The 12,924-nt window shown below is 48.9% G+C and overlaps 1 protein-coding gene across 6 annotated transcripts in view; it reads right to left on the reverse strand.

Moving 5' to 3' along the window:
• The window catches only part of PXYLP1 (2-phosphoxylose phosphatase 1), a 68,515-nt gene that overhangs the window by 8,421 nt on the left and 47,170 nt on the right, over positions 1–12,924 (reverse strand). For 5 of the 6 annotated variants that reach the window (XM_022582625.2, XM_089911069.1, XM_089911068.1 and 2 more), the window contains 2 exons: positions 8,316–8,474; positions 6,834–6,960 (listed from right to left, as the gene is read on the reverse strand). In XM_022582625.2, coding sequence (XP_022438333.1) covers positions 6,834–6,960; positions 8,316–8,474 — 286 coding nt within the window. The other variant, XM_089911070.1, reaches the window with a different exon arrangement.

The raw sequence follows: 12,924 nt of genomic DNA on the forward strand, positions 1-12,924 counted from the left end.
AGCACGAAAAGAAGCAAACATAAATTGTTTAATGGCAGACCCCCGCTGTCTGAAAGCCTAATTAACTTTGGCAGTGCTTTTACAATGGCTGCCAAAATGGGTTTATCTTTCAAAAACATAAAGCTAAAAAGAAAAAAATCCATTCTAGAAATATGTTTTAAAATTAGAGGATGCTAATCCTGACATACAGTATATAGTCTAATAAATCACCCTGGATGGCTATAGGGCATTATGGCTTTCCATAAAAACAGAGAATGTGTTATTCTCCCTGAGGCTAAAACACATAAATATTTGCAAACTGTGAAATAAAATGTCCAGACTGATAATGAGGCCGCCAAAACAAATCCACATAAACAAAGGCTATCCATCAACAGGAGTCAAATGTTCTGCTCCGGGCCATTATCTCAGGTTGGTGATATTTGAGGATCTAAGAAAAGCTTTGCTACCAGTTTTAGAAATGAAATTTCACTACTGAAAGTTTTCAGGGAATCTGACTCCTTAATGGTGCATTAATATCTAACTGTATTCATGGAAACGTGCTTTTTTTTTTTTTTTTTTTTTTTTTTGCGGTACGCGGGCCTCTCACTGTTGTGGCCTCTCCCGTTGCGGAGCACAGGCTCCGGGACGCGCAGCCTCAGCGGCCATGGCCCACGGGCCCAGCCGCTCCGCGGCATCTTCCCGGATCGGGGCACGAACCCGTGTCCCCTGCATCGGCAGGCGGATTCTCAACCACTGCGCCACCAGGGGAGCCCTGGAAACGTGTTTTTGATATGGAAAGATGACGATTCGTGGAAGAATAACTTCACTTACGGAAGAGAAGAACAAAAGACTTTTAATCAGGAAGAGGACCAGGTAACCTGAGTCCCTGGGCCTGTCCTGGATCTGAATGACCAGACCCTGAGGCAGGAGACAGACGGGCCCCAGGCTGAGCAGCTGAAGTCTGTCCCCTGTGGACAGATACTCCAAGATAAAGACAATGGCGGGAGCCAGGAGGAGCTGAGTCCTGCCGAGATCAAAGATAAAGAGACCACATATTTCTCATTCTGGAGGTCAAGGAGACCCCCAAGCTACGCATGTGCAGAAAGGATCCTCAGGGGAGGGGGTGCTAGACCATAATGTGTTCTGTCAACGTCTCAGGGAACCCAGCGCCCGAGTCCATCTTGGCTAAAAGATGCACGTGCACCCAGGGTAGGGCCCTGAGCCAGACGAGATATGGACTCCAAGCCAGACAAAGCAAGATGACTGGAAACGCAGAACTGCCTCCATATAAGTGGTTTAACCCACCCCAAAAGCCCACGGCTCTCTTTCTCTCTGAGCCCGCCCGTGCTTTCTCCGCGCGTATCTTCTCTCCTAATAAACACTTTACTTGCCTCACTACTTTTTGTCTCTTTGCTGATTTCTTTCTTCAAAGCAGGCCAGGGCAGCACTGTGGCCTGGGTTCGATCCCCAGTCAGGCAACTGAGATTCCCACTTCAAGCTGACACAGCCAAAACCACCCGAGATTAGTACCGCCTACTGCATCTACTGCTCCATCCCTGCAGTGGAGAGGGTACCCAGCGCATGGTAAATACCTCAGAAGCACATGGAAATGACTTCAACTGGGAAGTGCCCCAACCTTCAATGCTTCAAGAGAAGTCCAAGCCTTCTTAATCTGTAGCAACGAATATGGCAAGTTCCCATAGTGTTTATTAAAGTATCCAGGTTTTGATGGAAATATTAAAATAAAGGCTGTTGTGAGACTGTTACTGGTAACAGACTCTCTTTGACCAAATTTTCGTCTCCTCTGAACCCTCTTCCCATCCAAGCCTTGACCTCTGGACTTTCATTTTCTTTGGATTTATATCTGTCTTTGCATTGCCCATTTTCAGCAAAAATCCTGCTAAGTCTGTTTAGCCAGACTCTCCCACTTTTGATATCTGATCACCCTTGATACGTGATCAAATTCCTCACCCCCGGTGGTATCTGATCACCCTGGTCTGCCTTCAGCAAGAGTCCCGTGGAGTGAGTTTAGCCAGAACCCCCTGACCCCTGATGTCTCCTCATAGTAATTCCCCATCCACTGACCCACACCCTGCTCCTGGGCTATAAAACCCCACTTGTCCGTGCTGTATTTGGAACTGAGTCCAGTTCTACCCTTCTGCATTAACTCCTGAATAAGATCTGTTTTTACTACTTTATCTGTTCTCTGGCTCTGTTTATTCTTTAACAGCTATGTAATGAAATCTATTCTCCTCTTCTTGGGAACTTGGTTAGAGCCCATTTCTGAAGTCCTAGTGGTCAGGCAGAGCCACGTGACTAAGTATTCTCCAGTGGAATGGAAGGATGTATGCCAGTCTGTGTTTAGGCTTTCAGATCACGGGCGTGGCCCCTTCACACTCTCTTCCTTCCCTCTGGCCACTATTCAGGCACTGCAGCAACCCAGGTTCAGTCACGTAGACATGCCTAGGGCACGGTGGGAGCAACAACCTGGAAGGAACCTGGGGCCCTGAATGACCAGGCAAAGCCAAGTTATACAACCTGGAACACTCATCTCAGACCTTCACGCAAGAGATAAACTTCTATTATCTAAGGCAATGCATTCTTGGTTCTCTATTTTATTCTTTGGGCGCACCACATGGCTTGTGGTTCACGGACCAGGGACTGAATCCAGGCCCACAGCAGTGAAAACGCCGAGTCCTAACCACTGGACCACCAGGGAATTCCTCCTTGGTTCTCTTTATTATAACAGCATGCAGCCTAGCCTTACCCTGACCAACACAGAAATGATTATATCTGTGATGATGAATTTTTCTTCAGGAAAAACCCACGTTACTGTATTCTCATTGGAAATCTATTTTCATATTGAAAATGGAAAGAACCAGCAGTGCTATACCATCTTAAGCCTTCAAACCATTCACTTCAGAGGTCTTGTTTGCATTTTTATATGCATTTTCACACCTATTTATGCCACAAAGCATACATGGGACCCCAAGGCTCATCTACACACCTGTAAGAAAACTTATTGTGCTTTAGCCATAATCTGAGCAACTACTGAGTTCTGTACATATCATTAAGACGAGCAGAGAAGAGGTATAAGACCAGTGACACTGTTACCAGGAAACACAATTCAAAAAAGCTTATATGGCTAGAAACCATAACAAGTTCATAGCATGGATTTTTACAATTTATGCTAATTAAAGAATTCATTATTTTATATTATTAATAAAACGAAATTCTAAAAAGATAAACTTAGTATACCTTTCTCAGTCTTTAGCTTTCTGGACCTTTTCGCTCTGTTTGAGGTGATTACCCACCCCCTCCCCCTTCCTGAAACTCTGCTTCCTCAGCTCTCATAACATCACTCTCCTGCCACCTTCCTGTTGCAACTTCTCCATCTCCTCCTGGGACCCTCCTTTCTCTCCGTGCTGTAATTGGCTGGTGCTCGTATAGGGCTCTGTTTTTGACCCTTACCTCACTCCAGAGGCTCTGTATGTGATACCGTTCAAGTCCACAGCTTCGGCTGCCATCTACATGCTAAACTCTCAAGTCAGCCTCTACCTCCCGGCCAGACAACGTTCCTGAGCCCCACGACTACTCACGAGGAGGCAGCTTCCACTACAAAGACTCTGAGAGTCGTGGAAGGTGTCCTTAGGAAGGGAAACACTGGGGTGTCCGGCTCCTGCTGGTTCAGCTCACTGCACGCCCGCCGCCAGCCCAGACAGTGTCCTTCACCAGACGGGAGTAATGGGCACAATTCAGGACGCTCCGCCTTTGAGGAGGCCATAAAAATTAATAATTCGTGAAGCCGAACTGGCACCTGCGAAGGCAGCAGGCACAGCTGGTGACCCAGATCCCACAGTCCCAGGGGGTTCAGAGGCCCAGAGTGGGTCCCCTTAGCTGGGGGTCCTGCTCACTCTTACACTAAATGTGCGTTTATAATGACAAGTCAACTTTTATTGTTATAAAAGATGGAATTCATTAAATGCCATTAATTAATTAAACATGCATACTCCACCCACTTTCTATAAACGATTCAAAGTAGCTCCTAAAAATACAGAATGTATTTGTATGAAATAGAACTAGACCAAAAGACCAAGGCCAGGGGGAAACGAGGCAGAGGCAGCGGGGGCAGCTGGTCCCCAGGAACTGCACCTCTCAGCTGGGAGCTCCAGAAGTGGCCCCGTCAGGGCTGTGGCAGAACGAGGGACCCTGGGACCCGACCTGGCCCTGTGACCACGACCACTCAGAGAGGAAAAGAGGCCGGGCCTGGGAGATTCCAGGCTGCTTTGGTAAATGAAACACCATTTCTCAAGCTCTCAGTGGGAACCAGGCTCTCAGCACTTTACTCCATCACCTTAGTAGACTTCACGAGGATGTTTTAGGGGAGGTACGGTAAGTCCCCTACATACGAACCGCCAAAGCTTTCAAAGATGCGAACGTACGTTCGCATGTCCGATCACATAAGTTAGTTCACGTGTCTGGTGTCATCTGTAAAACTTGGGTACCTCGGCTAACTCTGTTGGACTTACGAACAAACTGGACTTACAAACGCGTTCTCAGAATGGAACTTGTTTGTATGCAGGGGACTTACCGTATTACTATCCACATGCTCTCAGACAGAATACTGAGGCTCAGAGAGGTGAAGGGATTTGCCCTACATCAAACCGGTGACAACGGCCTCAGAGGATTTCATGGTCAAGACTCAAATCTCCTATGATAGATACATGATAGGCAATGATGACCTGTGATTCTCACTGGGCTCCTGAATTCATTCTGCAACCAACCCAGTCCAACAACTATTACATGCCAGGCTCGGGCTGGGCACCAGTGATATGGAAGGTATAAGACTCAGTGCCCTGAGGGGCCGGTGGTGCAGGCAGAGCACAGACAACGATGCTGAGAGGACAAGTCATAGAGCACCAGCAGGCCCACTGGAGGCCTGCACGCCGCCCGGCGGTCCTGCCCACTGGGCCCTTCCCTGGGAAGAGCCAGGTGGCCCTCAAGGCCTCGCGGTGCTCAGGGACCTCTCCAGCAACAGCAGACTGGCCTGGGGGGGCAGACCCATTCTCAGGCCTGGGTACCTGAAGCCCAGCCAGAGAAAGGGGAGTAGAAGCTGTGAGCTGCCGGCTGAAGCGTGGTACCTCCCACAAAGCCCTTGAGGCTGCTCTGGGTCCGGCCAGCTCAGCGGCCTAGTGGCCCGCCTGTCCCTGGGCTGTTCAAAGTCCTGTACAACGGCAGGACACTGACACTCTGCTGTGCCCGAAGGAGCAAAGCCACTCCCCCCAGCTGCCCTCCCTGTGTCCTCCCGCCACCCTGGATGCTCCAGCCCAGAAACTAAAGGGTTAATACCCAGCACAGCAAGTGGCCTCCACCCTTGCCTAGTCCTAAGCCAGTTAAGGTCTGGTCGTTAAGTATTTTGTTCTGAGATTCTTCCCTACGTCCCCCTTTCTCAGGTTGAGTGAGGCAGTGGCGGTGCCTGGTACAAGCAGAGAATCCCTGCTGACGCACTGGGAGAGGTCTCCTAGAAGGCGTACCATCTCAGGGGGCCTTGAAGGAGCTTTGGAAGGGGGCCAGCAAGCCAAACGGCAGGTGCAAAGGCCTGAAGGGTGAGGGGCTGGCAGGCAGTGGTTGGCAGGGGCCGAGGGTCCCAGCAGAAAGGCCAGCACAGAGGGCTAGAGACGAGGAAGAAAGCCAGGGACTGCCCGGTGCTCTGACACGGGCTGGACTCCATCCAGGGTGTTTCCCAGCCCATGGGACACAAGGACATGCATCCGTACTTGCTGAACACAGAAAAGAAGACGTAAATCCACAGGCTGCGAGGTTCGTGGCCTCCAGCAGGAAATGAAAGCCTAGAGTCACATGGTATTTCGTGATGTTTTTACATAAAATGGTTCACTTCATCTTCCCCTTGATATTAGACAGTAAGAAGGCTGAGATGCAAAGGGTTAACCTGGAATTCCCGGGTCCACACTGCAGTCCACTGTGAAGGGACAGCCCTGGCTGCAGGGAGGCAATCCATGGTTCCACCAGGCTGGCGCTGCCTGGGGCGGGCTGGCACCCAAGGCATTCCATCAAAAGAACGTCATCCCCACAGAGCACTTCCCCCGCCTCCTCTCTTCATTCAGTAAACTCTGCTTGGGAGGTTATGCGTCCCCTGACACATTTGCTGAGGCCTGGCCCATCACTTTATTGCTAACTGTGCCTCTCATTTTAGAGCCATGCCATGTCCACATGCACAGTTTCTACTCTCTTTTCAAGTATTTTTCATCGTAAGGGCTCTCAACCAAGGGCAGGCTGTCTCTACTCCTGTGAAGAATGAAAAGGTTGAAGTAAATGTCTTCCGGTTGTGGCTTTGCAACTGGTAATGTGCATCTCCTCATCATCCCACTTATTCCTCAGCCCATCCCTGTCCGGTCAGCAGCGTCATCCCCATTTTAGAGACAGAAGGCTGAGGCTCAGAGAGCCTAAGGGACTTACCTGCTCCCCTCAATGGAACGGCCACGCCAGGGTCCGAGGACTCCTAACCCAGTGCTCACTGCACCCCGTCCCAGTTGTTTCTCAAACTGAAGAATAGCAGGGTGGGAGACTGCAGATAGCAGGCTGGCCTGGGCTGAAATCTCAGTTTATCTGCTGTGTGGCCTTAGGCAGGTGTTCTCACCTCTCTGGGCCTCTGTCCTCTCAACTGTGAAATGGGATTCCCCTGCAGGATTGTTCTGACGATCAGACTCCTGGCAAGCAGTACTCACTGGACAAGTGTAGGCCACTGCCCGATCCTGTAATTCTCCGGTCAGCCTTTTAATTTCAACAGAGGCAACAGATTCTTGAAAATGACTTTTAGGAAAACTGCCATTTACCTGTTAGCCACCAGAGTGCAGTCAATTTCTGGGCGCTTCGTTTTGGGAATGACATACAGTGGGTACCTGTCCCCGTGTCGAATGAACACATGCACTGAGACCAGCTTAAAATGATGTGGAGCGTGACCTGCGAGAGAGAAGCACACTGTCTGGTTGTCGCCCAGGAGATGTCCATCGCTTTGACCTCGCAGAGGAGGGGAGGGGTGGCCGTGGTGGAAGGGTGCTGTGCTGGGTGGGAGGCCTCTGACCAGCCTCACAGGGCAGGGCACAGGAACGTGAGAGGGCTGCTTACGCCCCAGCCCCCTGGAAGCCATGGGGAGGCTCTGGGGTGTGGTGGGGGTCACCTGACCTCCAGTGAAACGTGGGCAAGACTATTCATGTAATGGATAAAGATGTGGCACATGTATACAATGGAATACTACTCAGCCATAAAAAGGAACGAAACTGAGCTATTTGTAATGAGGTGGATGGACCTAGAGTCTGTCATACAGAGTGAAGTGAGTCAGAAAGATAAAGACAAATACCGTATGCTAACACATATATATGGAATCTTAGGAAAAAAAAAAAGGTCATGAAGAACGTAGGGGCAGGACAGGAATAAAGATGCAGACGTAGAGAATGGACTTGAGGACACGGGTATGGGAAAGGGTAAGCTGGGACGAAGCGAGAGAGTGGCATGGACGTATATACACTACCAAGTGTAAAATAGATAGCTAGTGGGAAGCAGCCGCATAGCACAGGGAGATCAGCTCGGTGCTTTGTGTCCACCTAGAGGGGTGGGATAGGGAGGGTGGGAGGGAGACGCAAGAGGGAGGGGATATGGGGATACACGTATACGTATAACTGATTCACTTTGTTATACAGCAGAAACTAACACAACATTGTAAAGCAAAAAAAGGACTATTCATGTAGCCTCACGCACATCCACAGACTAGGGGAGGCCCACAAAAGTACTGGAAACAACGACTTCTGCTTTAAATCTCCCTCTCGTGAAACACAGCAGGGCACAAACAGATAAATATTCACCATCATTCTTTGACACACTTTCAAAAAGGCAAAACTCAACATAGAAATCATATTTTCCTACACTTTCACTTCAAGACACCGGCAGGGCATGCTGTGGAGGTCCTAAGCCTAGAGAGAGCCCGCCCGGGAAAGGAGTTAGCTGAGGATGACACCCTAGGGCCAGCCAAGGCCACCTTTCCATCCCACTGCTGTCTCACTGATAATCAGGATGATGGCAAACATTTGTGGAGGGCTCATCGTGAGCCTCGTGCTGCTCAAAGAGGTCACCTAATCCTCCCAGCAGCCCTGTGAGTAGGGACGGCAAGTTATGCCCATTTTACAGACAAGGAAACTAAGACGTGGAAACTCATTCAAGGACACAGCCTGGTGGCAACTGCAAGCTTTGGGCCGTAGCCGTCTAGCTCCTTAGATGCTGGTTGAAGATGGTACCACGCTGGGCAGCGCAGCCAGGCCTACCTTCCATGCTGCGCTCGGCCACACGTGGAATGTTGCAGTACAAAAGGGCTTCGTAAACGGGGTCCGTCACGGGGGGCTCCGTCACGGGGTCAGGCATGATCCTCTTTCGATTCTTGCTAGTCACTCCATTCTTAGCTGCCGACACTGGGATCAGGTGGACTGCAGAGAAAGCAAAGCAGGTCACGACACACATGGTCCTGGGCGGGGGGCGGGGGTAGGGGATAGGGTGCACAGGCCAGCTAGACGGGCCCAGAGGGCAGCTGGATTTTCACCGTAACTATCGACTCCCTCAGAATTAGGCTGGACTTCAATGTAGCAAAAAGTCAGCTTCAACTGTTTCTTGAGCCCCCTCCAAGCCCTGCCTCTTTCTCTCAATGCCCTTATCCTTTCCTTATCAATAATTATCTACGCAACACCAGGTGGGCCCCCCAGAGAGAGGGGGCCTCACCCATGGTGGTAAAGGAAGAACTGACACACTAACTTCATGCAACCCGATTACTTCGTTCTGAACAGCCTCTGAATTCTGGCAAATACTAAGGAGGAAAACCATCACCTATTGAGTGCCTACAAAGTGCTGGACAGGTGTCTGACGTATCTCATTTAATGTCATCTGCTTTGCACTCTGTGGGCCCCTGAGCCCAAGCACAGGCATCCGCTCATTAATCCTCAAGAGACCATTTTACAGAGCAGAGAGCCAGGGATCCAAGGGGAGGCTAAGGCAGCTGCCCAAGGTGTACATGGTGGATGGAAAGCCATCTCAAGCTCACCCCTCTGCCTCCAGACCAGGTTCTCCCCCACTGTCTGCTGGACCTGCAGTCTGTTCTGTTTGTCCATCTACTGTTCTTTCTGTTGGTGAACCACTCCTTCCCTTGCATGTGGTTCGGCTGAACTGTCAATCACACCGTCCTGCCTCCTTGAGAGAGGTACACTACAGACACGGGGAAAGGGGCTCCTTTTCTCCTGGACGCTGATCTCTAAGAATGGAAACCTGCGGCTGCCCCAACCATCTGTCGCTCATGGGCAGCCTCTGCAGTGGAAGAAAATGAGGCTAAGTAGAGATGAGCCAGACCAACAAATGAAGAGAGTTATCAGAAAGAGGAAGGAAGACCTGAGGACATCCACCCTTCGAGCCCCTGGGTCCAGAGGTGGTCAAAGTGTCCATTAGATGTTCCAGTTCTGTAAGTCGAGAAAGTCGTCTTATTTCAGCTAGTTTGAGTTGGGTTTCTGTTACTTTCAACGAAATGAGTCCTGGTTCATACACTTTATCAATTATTTATAAGCAGATGTAAGTCCATCTTCTGGGTCAGTGGTCCCCAGTCTTTCTAAGAGTTCCCAATTTGGAACTCCCTACAAAATATCAGTTGGATTTTTAGCATCGCCAACTGAGGAAATACACAGAAATAGGTGTGCCCATGAATCATTTAACTTCTAAAAGGCTTATTAATCATCGTATGATATATACGCATACATTTGAACAACAGCTAAAACAGGGCTCAATCCCCAGTCTAAGTCCACTTAAACTCCCAGCTACTCCTACAAATTCTTCTGTAAATATTTAAAACTTCCCTTTGGCAAACAGCTGTCATAAACAAAAGTAAAAGATAAGCAATCCCCTGAGAGGGAAATATTGGCAACCTATATTACAAATTATTAATATCCAAAGTGCACAGATCTCCTACAACTGAAAAATCAATAAAGGATATAAGCAGGCTAATTAAAGAAAAATAAATAACAGTGGCAATAAACACATGAAAAAATGTTCAACATTATTCATACTTAAAGAAATACAAAATAAAACAATAGGATATGATTCACCCCCACCTCACCAGACTAAAAATTCACATTTTAACAATAATCTCAGTACTGGCAAGGGTGTGAAACCTACATTTCCATATACTGCAAGTGAGAGAGGAAACTGGAAGGACTTTTCAGAAGGAGTATTTGGCGGTCGCCACTAAAATGTTACATGTGCTTTATCCATGACCCCATTATTCTACCTCTTGGAATCTATTCGACAAAGATATCAATTCCCATCACCAAGACGTATGGCCAAAGAGATTCACTGCAGCGCTGTTTATAACAACAACAAAAAAAGGGAAATGACCTAAATATCTTTCATCAGCAGAACAGAATGTTACATCCACAGTGGAATATTCTGCCACAGTTAAAAAGAATGGAAAAGAATCAAAGATAAATGCAGTGAATAAACCAAGTCACTGGATATCTATATAAGCCTTTTTGTGGAAAGAAAAAATTAACCATAAACGTATGAATACACAGGCACTCTTATTATGTAAATGAACAGAAAAATGTCTACAAGGACATCCATCACAATGCCTTTGGGGAATGGGTAGAATGGGGTGTGAAGACGTATTTTCACTTGTTTTTCTATAACTGTCTATATTGTTTTACAAATCCACGCACGTATATATGTAGATATGGATTAACAATAAGCATATGTTACATATATTCTATAGGTATAGAAATATATGCATATTTCTATAATGTCTAGATATACTTTTTTTTTCAATAAGCATATTTTCGTTCATTACTCATGATAAAACAACCACCACAGAGCTACAGTTGGCCCTTCACCAACTCAAATTAGCCCTTTGACTGGTCCTAGAGCCACTTTCTTCCTAACAGCTAGAAGGCCCCAGAACTGCTAATACATAGCTCTGGTGTCCAGAGGTCATTTACCATGGAAGGATTTGTGCCAGATCAAGAGAATGATGAGAAGTAGATGTCCTAAGGCAGTATGTCAATGACCCAGCCCTTCCGGCTGTGCTGTACCCCTCAATCCTTTACTCTGCTCTGTTATAAAGTGGTACCAGGTTCTGGCCCCTTGGCCATGCCTGTGGGCAGACTCCCTTTGAGTCTGGGCCAGGGAAAAGCGAAGCTAAGGAGACATGATAATAATATGAGTGACACAGGGACAGAGGGGCATGGGTCCCTGCACATCCCAGAGTCCCCACAGTTTGCTGGCTTATCTGAGAGCACATGGGGTTAGGCTTGTTGGGGCTGCTGCCTGGGAACTGCTATAAGTTGAATGTTTATGTCCCCCCAGATTCACATGTTGAATCCTAACTACCAAGGTGATGGTATTTGGAGGTGAGGCCTTTGGGAGTGATATGGTCAAGAGGGTGGAGCCCTCATGAATGGGATTAGTGCCCTTATAAAAGAGACCCCAAAGATCTCCCCCACCCCCATGTCTGCCATGTGAGGTTACAGCAAAAAGATGCCTTCTAGGAAGTAGGCTCTCACTAGACACCAAATCTGCCAGTGCTTTGATCTTAGACTACCCAGTCTCGAGAACTGTGAGAAATAAACTTCTGTTGTTTATAAGCCAGCCAGTTTACGGTATTTTTATTTGGCAGCCCAACAGACTAAGATAGGAACCACCCACAACTCAAGGAAGCAATGGTTTGAAAGCCACAGGTAAAGAAACCTTCCATCCAGAAAGTTTTTATCTGCTGCTTCCTCTGGCACCTGGGCCTGTCAACCTCGCCCACTAGCTGTTAAAATTACCTTCCACTGTTTTGCACCTTCCTGAGTCACCAGGACACAGCGTCAGTCCATGTGGGGTCCTTTGAAGGGTCCTCCAGATGCCAGACAATCAGGGGAAGTTCTGATGCATAGAGGCCACGGGGTGAGACGTCTCCCCAGCTCCATCTCCCTACGTCCCCTCCCCTACCTTGGTTCTCATTGTCCTGAACTGCTCAGAGCTGCCCCTATTCCCACAGGATGCTTTTCAGGACGTTTCCCTCCTCTTGCTTATGCCTCTAACCTCACCCCAACCTCTGTTGCCCAGATCTGGCCAACTCCATAACTCATCCCAGGGGTCACCTCCTCCAGGAAGCCCACCCCGAATCCCCAAGTAGTTTGGACATCCCACTTCTATGAGCCCACCTGGTTCTTGCTGCCTTCCTAGCTCACACTACAGTACATGTAAGCAGAGGTGTCCACAGTTTATCAACTCGCCAACCCAAATGTCCAGAGGGCCAGAACTATGTCTCTTTCAAGTTTATATTCCCCCAGCAACCAGCACAGGGAAGGCCCTCCATAAATACTTGTTGAATTAAAGGTCTGCCCTGAGCCAGGCACTGTGCTCCATGCTTCTGGTGAAATACCTTCTTGAATCCTCATGTGGGAACACTAAGGGAAAGCAGTCACCTGACCAGCCCGGGGGCTGGGGATCGTCCAAGCAGGTTTCCTCGAGAAGACACCCAAGCTGGGACTGAAAGGCAGAAATGAAGCTGGCAACACGGGGAAGAGGAGAGGAGGAGGAGGGAGGACAAACACAGCAGACAAGAGGCAGCAGGCTGGATCGAGATACCTCTGAAGCCTGGTCCAGTTGGTCCCACCAGGGCTGACGTGCAGGGATCCAGGGAAAGGTCGGCTGCAAAGGAGCAGACCTGGGCTGGAGGCACCTCTGCCCTGGCTGCTGCCTGACTTGCCCATTAGGAGTCCTGGGCTTGCCTTGTTCATCTCAGAGGGGGCTGTGGGGCAGATTCGGGGGCTGGGGAGCAGATTCCACGCCTGGGGCCTGGCGCTGCAGGATGCTGCTTCTCCTGGCAGGCCTCCCCAGCTCCTCTGATGCCCTCAGGAC

This window comes from Delphinapterus leucas, chromosome 4 (assembly GCF_059928025.1).
Source record: "Delphinapterus leucas isolate spDelLeu-1000000601 "Yukka" chromosome 4, BTC_Dleu_Yukka2, whole genome shotgun sequence".
NCBI lineage: Eukaryota > Metazoa > Chordata > Mammalia > Artiodactyla > Monodontidae > Delphinapterus > Delphinapterus leucas.